The 22,968-nt window shown below is 42.1% G+C and overlaps 3 protein-coding genes and 1 pseudogene across 5 annotated transcripts; all 4 read left to right on the top strand.

The window, feature by feature from the left end:
• On the top strand, positions 1 to 6,073 carry LOC146969867 (tripartite motif-containing protein 16-like). Of its 3 annotated transcripts, none has more exons than XM_085805412.1 (2): positions 1 to 1,418; positions 5,566 to 6,066. In XM_085805412.1, exons 1-2 carry the CDS (start codon positions 7 to 9, stop codon positions 5,834 to 5,836), a joined length of 1,683 nt encoding a protein of 560 aa, XP_085661538.1. In that variant the 5' UTR covers positions 1 to 6; the 3' UTR covers positions 5,837 to 6,066. The 3 variants fall into 3 exon arrangements, with proteins under 3 accessions (XP_085661538.1, XP_085661539.1, XP_085661536.1); XM_085805413.1 differs by having other exon boundaries at positions 7 to 1,329; positions 5,495 to 6,066; XM_085805410.1 differs by lacking the exon at positions 1 to 1,418 and having other exon boundaries at positions 3,903 to 6,073.
• Positions 6,074 to 8,193: 2,120 nt separating this feature from the next.
• Positions 8,194 to 9,144, top strand: LOC146969868 (E3 ubiquitin/ISG15 ligase TRIM25-like; annotated as a pseudogene).
• Positions 9,145 to 17,617: 8,473 nt separating this feature from the next.
• LOC146969869 (tripartite motif-containing protein 16-like) lies at positions 17,618 to 19,573 on the top strand. The gene has a single exon (XM_085805426.1). The coding sequence runs from the start codon at positions 17,630 to 17,632 to the stop codon at positions 19,289 to 19,291; it is 1,662 nt and encodes a 553-aa protein (XP_085661552.1). The 5' UTR covers positions 17,618 to 17,629; the 3' UTR covers positions 19,292 to 19,573.
• A 1,553-nt stretch (positions 19,574 to 21,126) lies between these two features.
• LOC146969870 (tripartite motif-containing protein 16-like) lies at positions 21,127 to 22,779 on the top strand. Its single transcript, XM_085804564.1, has one exon. It carries the CDS (start codon positions 21,127 to 21,129, stop codon positions 22,777 to 22,779), a length of 1,653 nt encoding a protein of 550 aa, XP_085660690.1.
• The last annotated feature ends 189 nt before the right edge of the window (positions 22,780 to 22,968 follow it).

Below are 22,968 nucleotides of genomic sequence, written 5' to 3' on the forward strand. Positions count from 1 at the left end.
GGTGAAATGGCGCAGAAAGGAGTTCATCTGGACCAGGAGACCCTCTCTTGTTCCATCTGTCTGGATCTACTGAAGGATCCAGTGGCTATTCCCTGTGGACACAGCTACTGCTTCAACTGTATTAAAACCCACTGGGATGGAGAGGATGGGAAGACAATCCACAGCTGCCCTCAGTGTAGGAAGAACTTCATACCAATACCTGACCTGGTGAAAAACACCATGTTAGCAGCTTTAGTGGAGGAGCTGAAAAAGACTGGACTCCAAGCTGCTCCTGCTGATCACTGCTATGCTGGACCTGAAGATGTGGCCTGTGATGTCTGCACTGGGAGGAAACTCAAAGCTGTCAAGTCCTGTCTGACGTGTTTGGCTTCTTACTGTGAGAAACACCTGCAGCCTCATTATGAAGCAGCTCCATTAAAGAAACACAAGCTGGTGGAGCCCTCCAAGAAGCTCCAGGAGAACATCTGCTCTCGTCATGATGAGGTAATGAAGATGTTCTGCCGCACTGATCAGCAGTGTATCTGTTATCTCTGCTCTGTGGATGAACATAAAGGCCATGACACAGTCTCAGCTGCAGCAGAAAGGACTGAGAGGCAGAGAGAGCTGGAGCTGAGTCAACAGAAAATCCAGCAGAGAATCCAGGACACAGAGAAAGATGTGAAGCTGCTTCAACAGGAGGTGGAGGCCATCAATGGCTCTGCTGATAAAGCAGTGGAGGACAGTGAGAAGATCTTCACTCAGCTGATCCGTCTCATGGAGAAAAGAAGCTCTGAGCTGAAGCAGCAGATCAGATCCCAGCAGGAAACTCAAGTGAGTGGAGTCAAAGAGCTTCAGAAGAAGCTGGAGCAGGAGATCACTGAGCTGAAGAGGAAAGACGCTGAGCTGAAGCTGCTGTCACACACAGAGGATCACACCCAGTTTCTACACAACTACCCCTCACTGTCAGCACTCAGTCCATCTACACACTCATCCAGCATCAATATCCGTCCTCTCAGACACTTTGAGGATGTGACAGCAGCTGTGTCAGAGCTCAGAGATAAACTACAGGACCTTCTGAGAGACACATGGACAAACATCTCACTGACAGTGACTCAAGTGGATGTTTTACTGTCACCACCAGAGCCCAGGACCAGAGCTGGATTCTTAAGATATTCACAGGAAATCACCCTGGATCCAAACACAGCACACACAGAACTGTTATTATCTGAGGGAAACAGGAAAGCAACAGTGATGAGTGAAGATCAGTCTTATTCTGATCACCCAGACAGATTCACTTCATGGTGGCAGGTCCTGAGTAGAGAGAGTCTGACTGGACGTTGTTACTGGGAGGTGGAGTGGAGAGGAGAAGGAGTTGATGTAGCAGTCGCATACAAGAATATCAGCAGAAAAAGTTGGTTTGGAGGGAGTGATAAATCTTGGTCGTTAATTAGCTTCAACAACAGGTTCACATTTTATTTCAACAACATCCAGACTCCAGTCTCAGGTCCTCAGTCCTCCAGAGTAGGAGTGTACCTGGATCACAGTGCAGGTATTCTGTCCTTCTACAGCGTCTCTGAAACCATGACTCTCCTCCACAGAGTCCAGACCACATTCACTCAGCCTCTACATGCTGGATTTGGGCTTGGTGTTGGATCCACAGCAGAGTTGTGTAAACTCAAATAGACAAAGATCATTGAAGGTGCAGTTGGTTAAAATCTGTATTTTAGTTCATCACTTTCTTTAGTCTCCATGTTTGTTGCTAAAAGCTCATTGCTGTTGTGTCTCTGCACTGCACAGAGATCACCTGTCAATCAAACATTGTGGGCGGGACTTTGACCTCTTGTCATTTCTTGTTGTGTTGATGTTTGAGTTTGTTGAGGTGGAGCTGGAGCCGTGGAGGAGATCACTGCTCATGATGATGTTTCTTTACCTAAACTCACATTTCTCCACATGAAAATAGAAACTTCTCTGAGCTCTAAATGTTTGTTGGATATTTGTGTTGATGTGTTTGTGTTTAATTGTTTATCTTTGACTACATGGGCTATTTGATCTTTTTCTTCTCATTGTGAAAGAAATCTTGCTATTGTTCAAATCCACTCACATATAAGGTCTTTGAGATTTAATCAAACTGTAAATATCATGATAAAAAATAATGTAGCGATGGTTTAATATTTTTTGAGATTCAGGTGAAACAGTGATTGAGTGGATGAAGCGAATCTGTTAATAAAATCACTGAGACATGTAAGAGACTTTACTGATCAATGTGTGAACAAATGGAAGCTTCATATCATCAATAAAACTGAATTAATCAATCAAACACTTTCTTGTCTTCCATCTTTCCCACGTGCCCTGAATACAGCATCAGTGTAGCAGGCTGTGACTCCTGTGAACAAACTGACTCAGTGTGATGTTACATATATTCAAATGTGTCTCCACTGATGTTGTTTTAAGTTTCCAGAGGCTGAGTGGAGTTTTTCCTCGTCCTCCTGCAGTGACCATCACAGCAGGTGAACAACTGAAATCTGAAAACTGATGCTCAACACAAGAGGGCGCCGTCCTCCTGCTGACCAGGGAGGTAGTGGAGGTTAAAGCAGAACTTTGCAAGTCGGCCGGAAATAGCTCGCTCCTTCGTTGGTTTCTCTTTTTTTCCCTCTCCGGAGCTCCCCCACAGTTCTGGTAGGCACATGTCACTGTCGTAAAAAAAAAAAAAAAAACTCGCCGCCACCACCTCCGCCCCCTACACGTGCTTGTGTTTACTGCTGTTTGCTAAGCCCTGCTAACACCGAGCTAATGCTAACACGGAGCTAATGCTAACACGGAGCTAACGCTAGCACAGAGCTAACGCTAATACGGCCACACACAGACACAAAGACACAAAGACACAGACATACACACACATGAATAAAGGTTCCAAAACGCGAAGATGTGTGTGTGTGTGTCATGATGTATTACATTATCTTATAAAAGACCCATGGTGTGTGTGTCTGTGTTAGCATTAGCTCCCCGTTAGCCACAAGCTGAACTTCCTCAGTACAAACATTTCATGTTTCCATGGTTTCCTCCGACTTTCCGAACTCAAACCAATCACGATTCGTGACATGCATGACGTCATATGCGTTCTTATCTCGTACTGCCGTAAGGCAGTTTCTCGCGATACTTCTATCCATTGACGAGATTTGTAACACCGAGACGGACGACTGATCTTGCAAGTGCGGTTTTCAGCCAGTGGGGGGGGTGAGCGCATTGGCCTAGACCCCATTCACTTCATAACAGGTCACTCAACCATCACAGTGACTCTGAGCCACAATAATTACAGCCCAAATCCTGCATAGTTCCGCTTTAAAGCTCCTCCTGGTTAGTGATGTGAAGCTGCTGTAAGTCATTAGAAATTATTTTTTAAAGTTTAATTAAACGCAGAAAATGTTTTTTATTTTAATTATCAGAAAATGTTGATAGGAAAATGATGAATTTATGTAGTTTGTGTTTGATTAATGTGACTATACCTGACTCTTATGAGAAAGAAATTGATCATGTATGTGTGACATTTTTGATAGTGATCTGCTTTGATGTTAATTTGTTCCATTTATTTAAACTGGCTTCACTGTAGTGTGTTGAGTTGTTTTAAACAACACCCGTTTCATTCTTGATGCTCGTGTCTATGTACTGTATAAATGCACTGACACTAATCAATAAAACATTTATATTTGCAGTTATGATCATGGTGTAACCTCGTCAGTGTGATGTCTGTTGGATCATTTGGATCAACTGAAAAGACGTTATTAATCACATGTGGAATTCACAATTACAAGAACTAACCTCTTTGGTTTATTTCTGTAAGAGTATCAAATATTAAAATACAACTTTTACTCAAGAAAAAGAGAAGTAAAGATGCGTTGTCAAACTTGTAAACACACAGTATCAAACTGCTCCTCCTCTTGGAACAAAGTCAAACCTGATCACCTCCCTCTTCTTCCTGCTCTCAAACACAGTGAGCTCCACCCAGTTCAGGTGTTTCCTTGTTCCCTCCCCTTCAGATCTACAGTTTGAAGATGGGTGGAACCAACATGTGGTGAAGAGGAGGAGCTGACAGGCCCCGTTCACTGCAGAGACACATGTTGTTTAGATCAGAGCTCAAACTAGTTTCACTTCTGAGCAACAGAAACTCAGACAGTCGTCGTCTGTGAGAGGTGAAATGGCGCAGAAAGGAGTTCATCTGGACCAGGAGACCTTCTCTTGTTCCATCTATCTGGATCTACTGAAGGATCCAGTGACTATTCCCTGTGGACACAGCTACTGCTTCAACTGTATTAAAGCCCACTGGGATGGAGAGGATGGGAAAAAAATCCACAGCTGTCCTCAGTGTAGGAAGAACTTCACACCAAGACCTGACCTGGTGAAAAATACCATGTTAGCAGCTTTAGTGGAGGAGCTGAAGAAGACTGGACTCCAAGCTGCTCCTGCTGATGACTGCTATGCTGGACCTGAAGATGTGGCCTGTGATGTCTGCACTGGGAGAAAACTCAAAGCTGTCAAGTCCTGTTTGACGTGTCCGGCCTCCTACTGTGAGAATCACCTGCAGCCTCATTATGAAGCAGCTCCATTAAAGAAACACAAGCTGGTGGAGCCCTCCAAGAAGCTCCAGGAGAACATCTGCTCTCGTCATGATGAGGTGATGAAGATGTTCTGCCGCACTGATCAACAGTGTATCTGTTATCTCTGCTCTGTGGATGAACATAAAGGCCACGACACAGTCTCAGCTGCAGCAGAAAGGACTGAGAGGCAGAGAGAGCTGGAGTTGAGTCGACAAAAAATCCAGCAGAGAATCCAGGACACAGAGAAAGATGTGAAGGTGCTTCAACAGGAGGTGGAGGCCATCAATGGCTCTGCTGATAAAGCAGTGGAGGACAGTGAGAAGATCTTCACTCAGCTGATCCGTCTCATGGAGAAAAGAAGCTCTGAGCTGAAGCAGCAGATCAGATCCCAGCAGGAAACTCAAGTGAGTGGAGTCAAAGAGCTTCAGAAGAAGCTGGAGCAGGAGATCACTGAGCTGAAGAGGAAAGACGCTGAGCTGAAGCTGCTGTCACACACAGAGGATCACACCCAGTTTCTACACAACTACCCCTCACTGTCAGCACTCAGTCCATCTACACACTCATCCAGCATCAATATCCGTCCTCTCAGACACTTTGAGGATGTGACAGCAGCTGTGTCAGAGCTCAGAGATAAACTACAGGACCTTCTGAGAGACACATGGACAAACATCTCACTGACAGAGACTCAAGTGGATGTTTTACTGTCACCACCAGAGCCCAGGACCAGAGCTGACTTCTTAAGATATTCACAGGAAATCACACTGGATCCAAACACAGCACACAGAAAACTGTTATTATCTGAGGGAAACAGGAAAGTAACATTAACGAATAAAGTTCAGTCTTATTCTAGTCACCCAGACAGATTCACTTCAGGTGTTCAGGTCCTGAGTAGAGAGAGTCTGACTGGACGATGTTACTTTGAGGTGGAGTGGACAGGAGGAGGAGTTCATGTAGCAGTTGCATACAAGAATATCAGCAGAGCAGAGAGAGAAAGTTGGTTTGGACGAAATGACAAATCTTGGGCGTTAGATTGTTTCAACAACAGTTTCACATTTAGGTTCAACAACATCCAGACTCCAGTCTCAGGTCCTCAGTCCTCCAGAGTAGGAGTGTACCTGGATCACAGAGCAGGTATTCTGTCCTTCTACAGCGTCTCTGAAACCATGACTCTCCTCCACAGAGTCCAGACCACATTCACTCAGCCTCTACATGCTGGAGTTGGGCTTGGTGTTGGATCCACAGCAGAGTTTTATAAACTCAAATAGACAAAGATCATTGAAGGAGCAGTTGGTTAAGATCTGTATTTTAGTTCATCACTTTCTTTAGTCTCCATGTTTGTTGCTAAAAGCTCATTGCTGTTGTGTCTCTGCACTGCACAGAGATCACCTGTCAATCAAACATTGTGGGCGGGACTTTGACCTCTTGTCATTTCTTGTTGTGTTGATGTTTGAGTTTGTTGAGGTGGAGCTGGAGCCGTGGAGGAGATCACTGCTCATGATGATGTTTCTTTACCTAAACTCACATTTCATTTCTCCACATGAAAATAGAAACTTCTCTGAACTCTAAATGTTTGTTGGATGTTTGTGTTGATGTTATGTATTTGTGTTTAATTGTTTATCATTGACTACATGGGCTATTTGGTCTTTTTGTATTCTTCTGCTCTCCCTATGTAAAGAAAGAAGTCTAGATTACATTTACATGGATGTCAGATCAAATCTTGTTTTGGTCATATTCACTCAGGTCTTTGAGATTTAGTCAAAGTGTAAATATCATGATAAAAGTTAATGAGGAGAAGGTTGATTATTTTTTGAGATTCGGGTAAAACAAAGTGATTGTGTGGATTAAGTGAATCTGTTAATTAAATCACTGAGTCATTTAAGAGACTTTATTGGACAATATGTGAACATACTGAGGATCCATATCATCAATAAAACTGAATGAATCAAACACTTTCTTGTCTTCCATCTTTCCCACGTGCCCTGAATGCAGCATCAGTGTAACAGGCTGTGACTCCTGTGAACAAACTGACTCAGTGTGATGTTACATATATTTAAATGTGTCTCCACTGATGTTGTTTTAAGTGTCCAGAGGATGAGTGAAGTTTTTCCTCGTCTTCCTGCAGTGACCATCACAGCAGGTGAACAACTGAAATCTGAAAACTGATGCTCAACACAAGAGGGCGCCGTCCTCCTGCTGGCCAGGGAGGTAGTGGAGGTTAAAGCTCCTCAACTCACTGTGTCTGAAGGTTTTATTGAAGATGATGATTTTAGGCTGATTAGGTTTATACTACAAGGGCCTGATGTCATTCATCCTGGTTAGTGATGTGAAGCTGCTCTAAGTCATTAGAAATTCTTCTTTTTACATTTACTTATTTTATCTATCAGAAAATGTTTGTAGGAAAATGATGAATTTATGTAAACTCCTCAAAAATTTTTGGAAATATTATTTCCGTAATTTATTTCTACCCTTTAATAATAGCAATTGGTGTTGTACTTTATATCGTTGGAAAGCCTGATTGGCCACCTTTACAACAAAGTACAACTTATAAGGATTGTGCATCGGTGGAATGAGCAACACGGGTAACGTGTGGGTAGTGCCAAAAAAAAATGTGCCAACATCCCCTGCAATATTCTCCTGTTGGTATTCACTCTGGTTTTGAGTTTTGTTTGGTGGATTGGATGATTGCACTTCCACATTTATAAGGAAAAAACAATACATATTGGCCATTTTTACACTTAATTCATTTGACACTGTCAGGAACCCAGTAGTGTGTGGAAGATCCATACAGAGCCACAAGAGCTTAGCACCTCCTCCTCGTGCTGGTCACCGGCCTGGTCACATGTTACTGTCAGATGTGTCAAGGAAGGTTGAGGTTCCCAGGCTCAGCCTTCAGAAGAAAACGTAATGTAATCTTAAGATATCATAACCTTTAAGTGTGTTTTGCTTACTGACAGGATAAGATAGTCATCTGTGATTTATCATTGATTTAATGGTGAAGAACGGAGTGAGAATTGTATCCTGTAATTTTTGCCAGCTTAAGATATTATAACCTTAAAATGTGTTTTGCTTGATGTTAAAGACAGAGGCATCTGTGATTTATCATGGTATCTCATGTTAAAAGCAGACTGAGTAGCCCGGAACCTCAGGGAGGGGGTGTCAAGGAAAGTTGAGGGTCCCGGGCTCAGCCTTCAGAGGGAATATGATTTTTGCTATCTTATGATATTATGATCAGAAAAAGTATTTTTGCTTAATATGACTAGAGTTTAAGACAAGGAAAGATGGTTTTATGTGATTTGCAATTGTATCTAATGGTAAGATCAGGATGAGAAAGTGATGTGTTTTCCGCTGTATTGCGATTTGTGGTGAAATGACTGCTGTAGCCTGTTAAAAAGGGAAGTAGGAGAGGCAGGACAAGGTTAATGAATGAGGAACCCGATCATGTGTTTTCCTTTCCCTCCCCTTCAGATCTACAGTTTGAAGATGGTGGAACCAACATGTGGTGAAGAGGAGGAGCTGACAGGCCCCGTTCACTGCAGAGACACATGTTGTTTAGATCAGAGCTCAAACAAGTTTCACTTCTGAGCAACAGAAACTCAGACAGTCGTCGTCTGTGAGACGTGAAATGGCGCAGAAAGAAGTTCATCTGGACCAGGAGACCTTCTCTTGTTCCATCTGTCTGGATCTACTGAAGGATCCAGTGACTATTCCCTGTGGACACAGCTACTGCTTCAACTGTATTAAAACCCACTGGGATGGAGAGGATGGAAAGAAAATCTACAGCTGTCCTCAGTGTAGGAAGAACTTCACACCAAGACCTGACCTGGTGAAAAATACCATGTTAGCAGCTTTAGTGGAGGAGCTGAAGAAGACTGGACTCCAAGCTGCTCCTGCTGATCACTGCTATGCTGGACCTGAAGATGTGGCCTGTGATGTCTGCACTGGGAGAAAACTCAAAGCTGTCAAGTCCTGTTTGACGTGTCCGGCCTCCTACTGTGAGAAACACCTGCAGCCTCATTATGAAGCAGCTCCTTTAAAGAAACACAAGCTGGTGGAGCCCTCCAAGAAGCTCCAGGAGAACATCTGCTCTCGTCATGATGAGGTGATGAAGATGTTCTGCCGCACTGATCAGCAGTGTATCTGTTATCTCTGCTCTGTGGATGAACATAAAGGCCACGACACAGTCTCAGCTGCAACAGAAAGGACTGAGAGGCAGAGAGAGCTGGAGTTGAGTCAACAAAACATCCAGCAGAGAATCCAGGACACAGAGAAAGATGTGAAGGTGCTTCAACAGGAGGTGGAGGCCATCAATGGCTCTGCTGATAAAGCAGTGGAGGACAGTGAGAAGATCTTCACTCAGCTGATCCGTCTCATGGAGAAAAGAAGCTCTGAGCTGAAGCAGCAGATCAGATCCCAGCAGGAAACTCAAGTGAGTGGAGTCAAAGAGCTTCAGAAGAAGCTGGAGCAGGAGATCACTGAGCTGAAGAGGAAAGACGCTGAGCTGAAGCTGCTGTCACACACAGAGGATCACACCCAGTTTCTACACAACTACCCCTCACTGTCAGCACTCAGTCCATCTACACACTCATCCAGAATCAATATCCATCCTCTCAGACACTTTGAGGATGTGACAGCAGCTGTGTCAGAGCTCAGAGATAAACTACAGGACCTTCTGAGAGACACATGGACAAACATCTCACTGACAGTGACTCAAGTGGATGTTTTACTGTCACCACCAGAGCCCAGGACCAGAGCTGGATTCTTAAGATATTCACAGGAAATCACCCTGGATCCAAACACAGCACACACAGAACTGTTATTATCTGAGGGAAACAGGAAAGCAACAGTGATGAGTGAAGATCAGTCTTATTCTGATCACCCAGACAGATTCACTTCATGGTGGCAGGTCCTGAGTAGAGAGAGTCTGACTGGACGTTGTTACTGGGAGGTGGAGTGGAGAGGAGAAGGAGTTGATGTAGCAGTCGCATACAAGAATATCAGCAGAAAAAGTTGGTTTGGAGGGAGTGATACTGTAAATCTTGGTCGTTAATTAGCTTCAACAACAGGTTCACATTTTATTTCAACAACATCCAGACTCCAGTCTCAGGTCCTCAGTCCTCCAGAGTAGGAGTGTACCTGGATCACAGAGCAGGTATTCTGTCCTTCTACAGCGTCTCTGAAACCATGACTCCTCCACAGAGTCCAGACCACATTCACTCAGCCTCTACATGCTGGATTTGGGCTTGGTGTTGGATCCACAGCAGAGTTGTGTAAACTCAAATAGACAAAGATCATTGAAGGTGCAGTTGGTTAAAATCTGTACTTTAGTTCACCACTTTCTTTAGTCTCCATGTTTGTTGCTAAAAGCTCATTGCTGTTGTGTCTCTGCACTGCACAGAGATCACCTGTCAATCAAACATTGTGGGCGGGACTTTGACCTCTTGTCATTTCTTGTTGTGTTGATGTTTGAGTTTGTTGAGGTGGAGCTGGAGCCGTGGAGGAGATCACTGCTCATGATGATGTTTCTTTACCTAAACTCACATTTCTCCACATGAAATTAGATACTTCTCTGAGCTCTAAATGTTTGTTGGATATTTGTGTTGATGTGTTTGTGTTTAATTGTTTATCTTTGACTACATGGGCTATTTGATCTTTTTCTTCTCATTGTGAAAGAAATCTTGCTATTGTTCAAATCCACTCACATATAAGGTCTTTGAGATTTAATCCAACTATATCATGATAAAAATTAATGTAGAGATGGTTTAATATTTTTTGAGATTCAGGTGAAACAGTGATTGAGTGGATGAAGCGAATCTGTTAATAAAATCACTGAGACATGTAAGAGACTTTACTGATCAATGTGTGAACAAATGGAAGCTTCATATCATCAATAAAACTGAATTAATCAATTAAACACTTTCTTGTCTTCCATCTTTCCCACGTGCCCTGAATGCAGCATCAGTGTAGCAGACTGTGACTCCTGTGAACAAACTGACTCAGTGTGATGTTACATATATTTAAATGTGTCTCCACTGATGTTGTTTTAAGTTTCCAGAGGCTGAGTGGAGTTTTTCCTCGTCTTCCTGCAGTGACCATCACAGCAGGTGAACAACTGAAATCTGAAAACTGATGCTCAACACAAGAGGGCGCCGTCCTCCTGCTGACCAGGGAGATAGTGGAGGTTAAAGCTCCTCAACTCACTGTGTCTGAAGGTTTTAGTGAAGATGATGGTTTTAGGCTGATTAGGTTTATACTACAAAGGACTGATGTCATTCATCCTGGTTAGTGATGTGAAGCTGCTCTAAGTCATTAGAAATTCTTCTTTTTACATTTACTTATTTTATCTATCAGAAAATGTTTGTAGGAAAATGATGAATTTATGTAAACTCCTCAAAATTTTTGGGAAATATTATTTCCGTAATTTATTTCTACCCTTTAATAATAGCAATTGGTGTTGTACTTTATATCGTTGGAAAGCCTAATTGGCCACCTTTACAACAAAGTACAACTTATAAGGATTGTGCATCGGTGGAATGAGCAACACGGGTAACGTGTGGGTAGTGCCAAAAAAAAATGTGCCAACATCCCCTGCAATATTCTCCTGTTGGTATTCACTCTGGTTTTGAGTTTTGTTTGGTGGATTGGATGATTGCACTTCCACATTTATAAGGAAAAAACAATACATATTGGCCATTTTTACACTAAATTCATTTGACACTGTCAGGAACCCAGTAGTGTGTGGAAGATCCATACACAGCCACAAGAGCTTAGCACCTCCTCCTCGTGCTGGTCACGAGCCTGGTCACATGTTACTGTCAGATGTGTCAAGGAAGGTTGAGGTTCCCAGGCCCAGCCTTCAGAAGAAAACGTAATGTAATCTTAAGATATCATAACCATCAAGTGTGTTTTGCTTACTGTTAAAGTCCCCCTCCCGCGACCCGTTTTGGTAATTTTAAAACATTCTCTGTGGTCTTTAAATTGTGATTATGAAGTTTTGACCAAAATCACAAAACCTGTGCCATTTCCCAGGGCTTTCCTTCTGCACAGCACCAGCAGCTCATTAGCAATGCACCTCTGGAGGGTGGGCGGAGACTGTGCTGCTCTGCAACCACCCAGCCACCCCCTCGCTCGCTGACAGCTGGACAATGTACAATTACCAATTCCGCGTAAAACTGCACACTGGGATTCGATCCCAGACTGGAATATAGTCCTTCCTCACGGTGCAAGCTGCTCTACCAGGTGAGCAATACCTGTTATACCTTAACAGCTACACCGAGCTGTCAAGCCTTTCACCTCTGAGCCAGATGCAGAGCAGGGCGGGAGCTTGTAGCACTAGTGCCCTCCCCTGGAGTTGTGACGCGTCAACCCCAGTCTCCCTGAAACGGCCAGTTTGCGTCTGCCATTGGTTCACAGCAATTTGAAGGCAGAAAAACTCAGAAATGCAATTTTGCACTTCCTTTTCTTTTGATATGTCGGTAACGCTTTATATTAAGGTCCTTGTAATAAGCATTAGTTAATAGGTAATAAGGCTCTTATAAGTCATTACAAGATGCTTATTAACATTATTATGCATTTATAAGACTATATATGTATTAATAGACTCATTATAATATAGTTAATAGCAGACTATAATTGATTTATAATAACTTATAATAAACTTAGTTAACTGTTTGTTGATGCTTATGAACATTAATAAAATCCTTATGAGTATCTTATAATTGTTCATAATAACATTACAAACACATATATTGACTCAACTAGCCCAATCATTATGTCTTTATGAATCTTAAGGTCTGTGTAATAAGCGTTAGTTAATAGGTAATAAGGCTCTTATAAGTGCTAACAAGTATTAATAGTCTCATTATTATATAGTTAATAGCAGACTATAAGAGATTTATAATAACTTATAAGAAACTTGTTAACTGTTTGTTGATGCTTAAGAACATTAATAAAATCTTCATGAGTATCTTATAATTGTTCATAATAACATTACAAACACATTGAGTGTAGCCCAACCATGATGTCTTTGTCATGCCTTTATTAATCTTTTTTGTTTGATTTATTAACATTAATATATACTTTATTGCTCATCTATCATAAATTAACTATGCACTTGTTAACAGTTAACTATGCTTTTTGCAGGTACTGGATCTAAAGCGAGAACAATATCTTATTAATGCTGATAAATCTTTTATTGTGCATTATTATGCCCTTATTATCAGTTAACTATGCACTTGTTAACAGTTAACTATGCTTTTTGCAGGTACTGGATCTAAAGCGAGAACAATGTCTTATTAAGGCTGATAAATATTTTTATTGTGCATTATTATGCCCTTATTATCAGTTAACTATGCACTTGTTTACAGTTAACTATGCTTTTTGCAGGTACTGGATCTAAAGCGAGAACAATGCCTTATTAAGTCTAATAAATCTTTTGTAATGCATTCATTAATGGTTAACAATGATTTTCACAACTTCCACATCTGTAATGAACAATACATGTGGTCAAGGTTGATGAAATGTAAAGAAAAGATTGCATAGTAATACAAATGTTTCAACAGTGAAGCCCAACATTGTTTTATTCATTGCTGTCAAGTAAAGAGACATTTTACTGAAAATGTATAAAAATCTAAATCACCTAAAACAGGTAGAAAGCACCTTTAAAACATTTAGGCATATTATACAAATAATTTAACTCAAAAAAGTGCAATTTTGCAAAGTGCAACATGATTTTTATACTTAAAATGTATAAAAAGAACCTAAAACAGGTCTTTGAAAAAAAAGTACACTTTTATTTTTTTAAATTTTTAATTCCATTGAACATTTAACGCAGCTGCTCTTTTGCACTCTTGTTTGCATCAAAAGCAGTTCCCTCTTCCTCTTCTTCTTGCCATCATCTGAGGTTGAGGAGCTTGAGGAGTCTGAGGAGGGGTCGGGAGAGAATGAGGATAGAGGAAATTTACATCTGAGTTTTCATAATGACATTTTTTTTAATGTAAAAACATAAAAAATAAAAGTCTCGATACATCCTGCAATAACACTTTACAGTTGAATTTTCAAGCATTTTAAATAGAGTCTTAATGTAGCACATTTCATTAAACTCAAACTCAAACTCAAATGACTGTGCTGAATGTACACAGCAGTAAGTAGGCTATCATGTACAGAAAAGTGTCAAGAACATATCAGACGGTGCACAACGAAAGAGAGAAGTTATATATTTCGACAATGTACACTGTATGTATATAAGCCTAGCTGGAGACAAAATAAACTACATTTTAATATAAAAACGTTCTCACTGATACACAGAGGAGCGCTTCCGTAGGGCAGCAACAGTCATGAGGCGGCTAGGTCTACACTAGCTTCGGCTAACGTTAGCTATGCATGTTTGAGTTTGTACTAACTAGTTAGCAGCAGTTAAACTTACCAGAAGAGTCATCCTCCGTCTCACAACGCTTCCTCTTGTCAGCTGCTTCTTTTCGAGGCCCAGAATGGGTTTGAATTCTACTCGGGGGCAAAAATGTTGGGCAACTACCTCCATTTTACACATGGGCATGTGTTAAGCTATCAGCTGCTAGCTTAAACCGGAACTTCCGGTTTTGCTGTTTGCCTTCAAAATAAAAGCGAAAGGGTAAAATGTTTCAAGTGAGAAGAAACTCTACAAGTCTGCTCTTCTCCTCCGACGCACCTTTCTGAAAACCAAAATCAAATGCATAATAAAATATTTATCAGCCTTAATAAGACATTGTTCTCGCTTTAGATCCAGTACCTGCAAAAAGCACAGTTTACTGTAAACAAGTAAACTTATAATAGATGAGCAATAAAGTATAATGTTAATAAATCAAACAAAAAAAAGATTAATAAAGGCATGACAAAGACATCATGGTTGGGTTAGATTGATACTCATGAAGATTTTATTAATGTTCTTAAGCATCAACAGTTAACAAGTTTCTTATAAGTTATTATAAATCTCTTATAGTCTTGTTACGCCCCAGTCCTCTGTTGGCCCAGAGGGGCATAACAAGGGACCCAACAATGACCCAAAATACAAAGACAAAGGCACTAACTTAACTAAAAGAGATTTAATACAAAAATATACAGATACAAACAAGTAGACAAACTAAAACAGAAAGCCATGATGGGAGGCAGGCAAGCCCAGCAGTCCCCAGCACTGCCCCCGCCCTCTGGTGCCAGCTGCAGGGTTTTAACTCAGTGGACCAGGTGAGCCTCGTTTCACTGATTGAGGCCTGGGCGGAGCTGTGGAGGAGAAGGGAGAGAGACAGACACACACAAGGCCGAACCCCTATCGGCCATAACACCCCCTCCCTTAAGACAATGAATAAATGATCATGTTACATCAAAACACCATACTATTTATTCATTGCAATATCTAAATCTAATATTTTTTTTTATCTATAAAGAAGGATGACTGAACCTGGCCTCAACACCAATAAACACATTTATCAAAAATAAACCCTGGGACTGCGGTCAGGACAACAAAAAGGTCAAAGTGGATCCAACAAGATCAAAATACAAAAAGGCCAACCAACACACTGCCACTCGATGTAAAGAGTGAGCAGCCAAACAGTAGCCATGCAAGTGGGTGCCACTCCCACCAGATAACTAAATGGCTACCACCATGAGGGAAACTACGAAACGAAGGTAAACTTACTAAACACTGCAGGTGACCAAACACAAAATCGAGCACAGCCACAACCTAAAGGGTCACTCAAGTTGCTGTCTATCAACACACAAAGACCCGAACAAATTGAACTGCCACGACACAAAATGGCCACCAAGTAGTCTGCCATTAACCAACGGACACAGACCTTATAATTCACCAAGTCAACTCCATCACACAAAGATCCACTGATCTATGGAGAGACGCACACGAGGTCCAACGAAGCCACAACTAAGTAAACAGTAACATACACAAGTGACTCAACCGAAAAGTGGACTGCAACAGCACAACACAAGAGGTCACACAGTAGCCACTGCTACACAAAATGTTGCCAACTTACACCTAAGCTGCAACCGAACGACCCAACGAACGCACTGTGCAGGTACCACACAAAAAGTCACATCCCAAAAGTTACTGTTACTATTTTACACACAGAATCCAGACGAAACTAGAAGTAGAAGTAGAGTCAACCCACAAGAGATTGTGATTACACTGCTGTGCAACTCTGCTAAAGAGTGACGTTGTGGAGAGGCACCCTGTAATGTGGTTAACTATCTAGTCTTCAGTGGCTTCCCGGGAGGCTTCTTTAAACGTTGAACTCTGCAAGTGAACAATGGACCAAGGCAAGGCCCACTGCCACACAGAAAACGTACCCACACCCAGGTTTCACCACCAAAAATAAGAAAGGCAAAACAACAAAGTGGCAAGAGTCTCTCTCTGCCCGACGACTACCTTACAGGGAACTCTCAAGTAAACACAGACAGGCAATTAAATCACAAACCATCTTGAAAAGAAGACTAGACTACTACCTCACACAACAGCTACAAACCTTCACTTCACCTCATGGTTGTTCAGATCCCGGACGAGCCCCCAATTGTTACGCCCCAGTCCTCTGTTGGCCCAGAGGGGCATAACAAGGGACCCAACAATGACCCAAAATACAAAGACAAAGGCACTAACTTAACTAAAAGAGATTTAATACAAAAATATACAGATACAAACAAGTAGACAAACTAAAACAGAAAGCCATGATGGGAGGCAGGCAAGCCCAGCAGTCCCCAGCACTGCCCCCGCCCTCTGGTGCCAGCTGCAGGGTTTTAACTCAGTGGACCAGGTGAGCCTCGTTTCACTGATTGAGGCCTGGGCGGAGCTGTGGAGGAGAAGGGAGAGAGACAGACACACACAAGGCCGAACCCCTATCGGCCATAACAGTCTGCTATTAACTATATTATAATGAGACTATTAATACTTGTTAGCACTTATAAGAGCCTTATTACCTATTAACTAACGCTTATTACACAGACCTTAAGATTCATAAAGACATAATGATTGGGCTAGTTGAGTCAATATATGTGTTTGTAATGTTATTATGAACAATTATAAGATACTCATAAGGATTTTATTAATGTTCATAAGCATCAACAAACAGTTAACTAAGTTTATTATAAGTTATTATAAATCTCTTATAGTCTGCTATTAACTATATTATAATGAGTCTATTAATATATAGTCTTATAAACGCATAATAATGTTAATAAGCATCTTGTAATCACTTATAAGGGCCTTATTACCTATTAACTAATGCTTATTACAAGGACCTTAATATAAAGCGTTACCGATATGTCCTCTAACACAAGAAAAATGCCCTAACCCTAACCCTAACCCTAATCCTGACCCTTTAAAGACAGGAGAATAGATAGTCATCTGTGATTTATCATTGATTTAATGGTGAAGAACGGAGTGAGAATTGTATCCTGTAATTTTTGCCAGCTTAAGATATTATAACCTTAAAATGTGTTTTGCTTGATGTTAAAGACAGAAGAAGATAGGCATCTGTGATTTATCATGGTATCTCGTGTTAAAGCAGACTGAGTGGCTTGGAACCTCAGGGAGGGGGTGTCAAGGAAAGTTGAGGGTCCCGGGCTCAGCCTTCAGAGGGAATATGATTTTTGGTATCTTATGATCTTATGATCAGAAAAAGTATTTTTGCTTAATATGACTAGTGTTTAAGACAAGGAAAGATGGTTATATGTGATTTGCAATTGTATTAAATGGTAAGATCAGGATGAGAAAGTGATGTGTTTTCCGCTGTATTGAGATTTATGGTGAAACCTGACCTGATGAAATGATTGCTGTAACCTGTTAAAAAAGGGAAGAAGGAGAGGCAGAACAAGGTTAACGAATGAGGAACCTGTTCATGTGTTTTCTTATTCCCTCCCCTTCAGATCTACAGTTTGAAGATGGGTGGAACCAACATGTGGTGAAGAGGACGAGCTGACAGGCCCCGTTCACTGCAGAGACACATGTTGTTTAGATCAGAGCTCGCACTAGTTCCACATCTGAGCAACAGAAACTCAGACAGTCATCGTCTGTGAGAGGTGAAATGGCGCAGAAAGGAGTTCATCTGGACCAGGAGACCTTCTCTTGTTCCATCTGTCTGGATCTACTGAAGAATCCAGTGACTATTCCCTGTGGACACAGCTACTGCTTCAACTGTATTAAAACCCACTGGGATGGAGAGGATGGGAAGAAAATATACAGCTGTCCTCAGTGTAGGAAGAAGTTCATACCAAGGCCTGACCTGGTGAAAAATACCATGTTAGCAGCTTTAGTGGAGGAGCTGAAGAAGACTGGACTCCAAGCTGCTCCTGCTGATCACTGCTATGCTGGACCTGAAGATGTGGCCTGTGATGTCTGCACTGGGAGAAAACTCAAAGCTGTCAAGTCCTGTTTGACGTGTCCAGCCTCCTACTGTGAGAAACACCTGCAGCCTCATTATGAAGCAGCTCCATTTAAGAAACACAAGCTGGTGGAGCCCTCCAAGAAGCTCCAGGAGAACATCTGCTCTCGTCATGATGAGGTGATGAAGATGTTCTGCCGCACTGATCAGCAGTGTATCTGTTATCTCTGCTCTGTGGAGGAACATAAAGGCCACGACACAGTCTCAGCTGCAGCAGAAAGGACTGAGAGGCAGAGAGAGCTGGAGCTGAGTCGACAAAAAATCCAGCAGAGAATCCAGGACACAGAGAAAGATGTGAAGCTGCTTCAACAGGAGGTGGGGGCCATCAATGGCTCTGCTGATAAAGCAGTGGAGGACAGTGAGAAGATCTTCACTCAGCTGATCCGTCTCATGGAGAAAAGAAGCTCTGAGCTGAAGCAGCAGATCAGATCCCAGCAGGAAACTCAAGTGAGTGGAGTCAAAGAGCTTCAGAAGAAGCTGGAGCAGGAGGTCACTGAGCTGAAGAGGAAAGACGCTGAGCTGAAGCTGCTGTCACACACAGAGGATCACACCCAGTTTCTACACAACTACCCCTCACTGTCAGCACTCAGTCCATCTACACACTCATCCAGCATCAATATCCGTCCTCTCAGACACTTTGAGGATGTGACAGCAGCTGTGTCAGAGCTCAGAGATAAACTACAGGACCTTCTGAGAGACACATGGACAAACATCTCACTGACAGTGACTGAAGTGGATGTTTTACTGTCACCACCAGAGCCCAGGACCAGAGCTGACTTCTTAAGATATTCACAGGAAATCACCCTGGATCCATATACAGCACACACACGTCTGTTATTATCTGAGGGAAACAGAAAAGTAACACGAGTTAAAGATCAGTCTTATTCTAGTCACCCAGACAGATTCACTGAATGGTCTCAGGTCCTGAGTAGAGAGAGTCTGACTGGACGTTGTTACTGGGAGGTGGAGTGGAGAGGAGGAAGAGTTGATGTAGCAGTCGCATACAAGAATATCAGCAGATCAGGGGGAGAAAGTTGGTTTGGAGGTAGTGACAAATCTTGGGCGCTAGTTTGTTACAACAACAGATTCATATTTAGGTTCAACAGCATCGAGACTCCAGTCTCAGGTCCTCAGTCCTCCAGAGTAGGAGTGTACCTGGATCACAGAGCAGGTATTCTGTCCTTCTACAGTGTCTCTAAAACCATGACTCTCCTCCACAGAGTCCAGACCACATTCACTCAGCCTCTACATGCTGGAGTTTGGGTTGGTTCTGGAACCACAACAGAGTTGTGTAAACTCAAATAGACAAAGGTCATTGAAGGTGCAGTTGGTTAAAATCTGTATTTTAGTTCATCACTTTCTTTAGTCTCCATGTTTGTTGCTAAAAGCTCATTGCTGTTGTGTCTCTGCACTGCACAGAGATCACCTGTCAATCAAACATTGTGGGCGGGACTTTGACCTCTTGTCATTTCTTGTTGTGTTGATGTTTGAGTTTGTTGAGGTGGAGCTGGAGCCGTGGAGGAGATCACTGCTCATGATGATGTTTCTTTACCTAAACTCACGTTTCTCCACATGAAAATAGAAACTTCTCTGAGCTCTAAATGTTTGTTGGATACTTGTGTTGATGTGTTTGTGTTTAATTGTTTATCTTTGACTACATGGGCTATTTGATCTTTTTCTTCTCATTGTGAAAGAAATCTTGCTATTGTTCAAATCCACTCACATATAAGGTCTTTGAGATTTAATCAAACTGTAAATATCATGATAAAAATAATGTAGAGATGGTTTGACATTTTTTGAGATTCAGGTGAAACAGTGATTGTGTGGATGAAGCGAATCTGTTAATAAAATCACTGAGACATGTAAGAGACTTTACTGATCAATGTGTGAACAAATGGAAGCTTCATATCATCAATAAAACTGAATCAATCAATCAAACACTTTCTTGTCTTCCATCTTTCCCACGTGCCCTGAATGCAGCATCAGTGTAACAGGCTGTGACTCCTGTGAACAAACTGACTCAGTGTGATGTTACATATATTTAAATGTGTCTCCACTGATGTTGTTTTAAGTTTCCAGACGCTGAGTGAAGTTTTTCCTCGTCTTCCTGCAGTGACCATCACAGCAGGTGAACAACTGAAATCTGAAAACTGATGCTCAACACAAGAGGGCGCCGTCCTCCTGCTGACCAGGGAGGTAGTGGAGGTTAAAGCTCTTCAACTCACTGTGTCTGAAGGTTTCAGTGAAGATGATGATTTTAGGCTGATTAGGTTTATACTAAAAGAGCCTGGTGTCATTCATCCTGCTTAGTGATGTGAAGCTGCTGTAAGTCCTTAGAAATTCTTCTTTAAAGTTCAATTAAACATAGAAAGTGTTGTTTTTATTTTAATTATCAGAAAATGTTCATAGGAAAATGATGAATTAATGTTGTTTGTGTTTGATTAATGTGACTATACCCGACTCTTATTATAAAGCAACTGATCATGTATGTGTGACATTTTTGATAGTGATCTGCTTTGATGTTCATTTGCTCTATTTATTTAAACTGGCTTCACTGTAGTGTGTTGAGTTGTTTTAAACAACACCTGTTTCATTCTTGATGCTTGTGTCTATGTATAAATGCACTGACACGAATCAATAAAACGTTTATATTTGCCGTTATGGTTATGGTGTAACCTCGTCAGTGTGATGTCTGTTGGGTCATTTGGATCAACTGAAAAGACGTTATTAATCACATGTGGAATTCACAATTACAAGAACTGACCTCTTTGGTTTATTTCTGTAAAAGTATCAAATGTTAAAATACAACTTTTACTCAAAAAAAAGAGAAATAAAGATGCGTTGTCAAACTTGTAAACACACAATATCAAACTGCTCCTCCTCTTGGAACAAAGTCTAACCTGATCACCCCCCTCTTCTTCCTGCTCTCAAACACAGTGAGCTCCACCCCGATCATGTGTTTCGTTGTGCCCTCCCCTTCAGATCTACAGTTTGAAGATGGGTGGAACCAACATGTGGTGAAGAGGAGGAGCTGACAGGCCCCGATCACTGCAGAGACACATGTTGTTTAGATCAGAGCTCAAACTAGTTTCACTTCTGAGCAACAGAAACTCAGACAGTCGTCGTCTGAAAGAGGTGAAATGGCGCAGAAAGGAGTTCATCTGGACCAGGAGACCTTCTCTTGTTCCATCTGTCTGGATCTACTGAAGGATCCAGTGACTATTCCCTGTGGACACAGCTACTGCTTCAGCTGTATTAAAACCCACTGGGATGAAGAGGATGGGAAGAAAATGTACAGCTGTCCTGAGTGTCGGCAGAACTTCACACCAAGGCCTGTCCTGGTGAAAAATACCATGTTAGCAGCTTTAGTGGAGGAGCTGAAGAAGACTGGACTCCAAGCTGCTCCTGCTGATCACTGCTATGCTGGACCTGAAGATGTGGCCTGTGATGTCTGCACTGGGAGAAAACTCAAAGCTGTCAAGTCCTGTTTGACGTGTCCGGCCTCCTACTGTGAGAAACACCTGCAGCCGCATTATGAAGCAGCTCCATTAAAGAAACACAAGCTGGTGGAGCCCTCCAAGAAGCTCCAGGAGAACATCTGCTCTCGTCATGACGAGGTATTAAAGATTTTCTGCCGCACTGATAAGAAGTGTATTTGTCTTGTCTGCCTTGTGGATGAACATAAAGGCCACGACACAGTCTCAGCTGCAGCAGAAAGGACTGAGAGGCAGAGAGAGCTGGAGCTGAGTCGACAAAAAATCCAACAGAGAATCCAGGACACGGAGAAAGATGTGAAGGTGCTTCAACAGGAGGTGGAGGCCATCAATGGCTCTGCTGATAAAGCAGTGGAGGACAGTGAGAAGATCTTCACTCAGCTGATCCATCTCATGGAGAAAAGAAGCTCTGAGCTGAAGCAGCAGATCAGATCCCAGCAGGAAACTCAAGTGAGTGGAGTCAAAAAGCTTCAGAAGAAGCTGGAGCAGGAGATCACTGAGCTGAAGAGGAAAGACGCTGAGCTGAAGCTGCTGTCACACACAGAGGATCACACCCAGTTTCTACACAACTACCCCTCACTGTCAGCACTCAGTCCATCTACACACTCATCCAGCATCAATATCTGTCCTCTCAGACACTTTGAGGATGTGACAGCAGCTGTGTCAGAGCTCAGAGATAAACTACAGGACCTTCTGAGAGACACATGGACAAACATCTCACTGACAGAGACTGAAGTGGATGTTTTACTGTCACCACCAGAGCCCAGGACCAGAGCTGACTTCTTAAGATATTCACAGGAAATCACACTGGATCCAAACACAGCAAACACATGGCTGTTGTTATGTGAGGGAAACAGGAAAGTAAAATTAATGAGTAAAGATCAGTCTTATTCTAGTCACCCAGACAGATTCACTTCATATTCTCAGGTCCTGAGTAGAGAGAGTCTGACTGGACGTTGTTACTGGGAGGTGGAGTGGAGAGGAGGAAGAGTTTTTGTAGCAGTCGCATACAAGAATATCAGCAGAAGAGGGGATGAAAGCTTGTTTGGACGTAGTGACAAATCTTGGGCGTTAGATTGTTTCAACAACGGTTTCACATTTAGGTTCAACAACATCAAGACTCCAGTCTCAGGTCCTCAGTCCTCCAGAGTAGGAGTGTACCTGGATCACAGAGCAGGTATTCTGTCCTTCTACAGCGTCTCTGAAACCATGACTCTCCTCCACAGAGTCCAGACCACATTCACTCAGCCTCTACATGCTGGAGTATGGGTTGATGTTGGATCCACAGCAGAGTTGTAAACTCATCATTGAAGGTGCAGTTGGTTAAAATCTGTATTTCAGTTCATCACTTTCTTTAGTCTCCATGTTTGTTGCTAAAAGCTCATTGCTGTTGTGTCTCTGCACTGCACAGAGATCACCTGTCAATCAAACATTGTGGGCGGGACTTTGACCTCTTGTCATTTCTTGTTGTGTTGATGTTTGAGTTTG

Source organism: Trachurus japonicus, chromosome 17, assembly GCF_045865225.1.
Source record: "Trachurus japonicus isolate A0001 chromosome 17, Traja_1.0".
In the NCBI taxonomy this organism is placed as follows: Eukaryota; Metazoa; Chordata; class Actinopteri; order Carangiformes; family Carangidae; genus Trachurus; species Trachurus japonicus.

Excerpts from the sequence above, each read along its gene's own strand:
- LOC146969867 (XM_085805412.1), top strand. The coding sequence starts at position 7 with ATGGCGCAGAAAGGAGTTCATCTGGACCAGGAGACCCTCTCTTGTTCC. Across the intron at positions 1,419-5,565 it reads GGAGGGAGTGATAAATCTTG|TTGGTTTGGACGAAATGACA; the intron begins GTCGTTAATTAG and ends AGAGAGAGAAAG.
- LOC146969869 (XM_085805426.1), top strand. The coding sequence starts at position 17,630 with ATGGCGCAGAAAGGAGTTCATCTGGACCAGGAGACCTTCTCTTGTTCC.
- LOC146969870 (XM_085804564.1), top strand. The coding sequence starts at position 21,127 with ATGGCGCAGAAAGGAGTTCATCTGGACCAGGAGACCTTCTCTTGTTCC.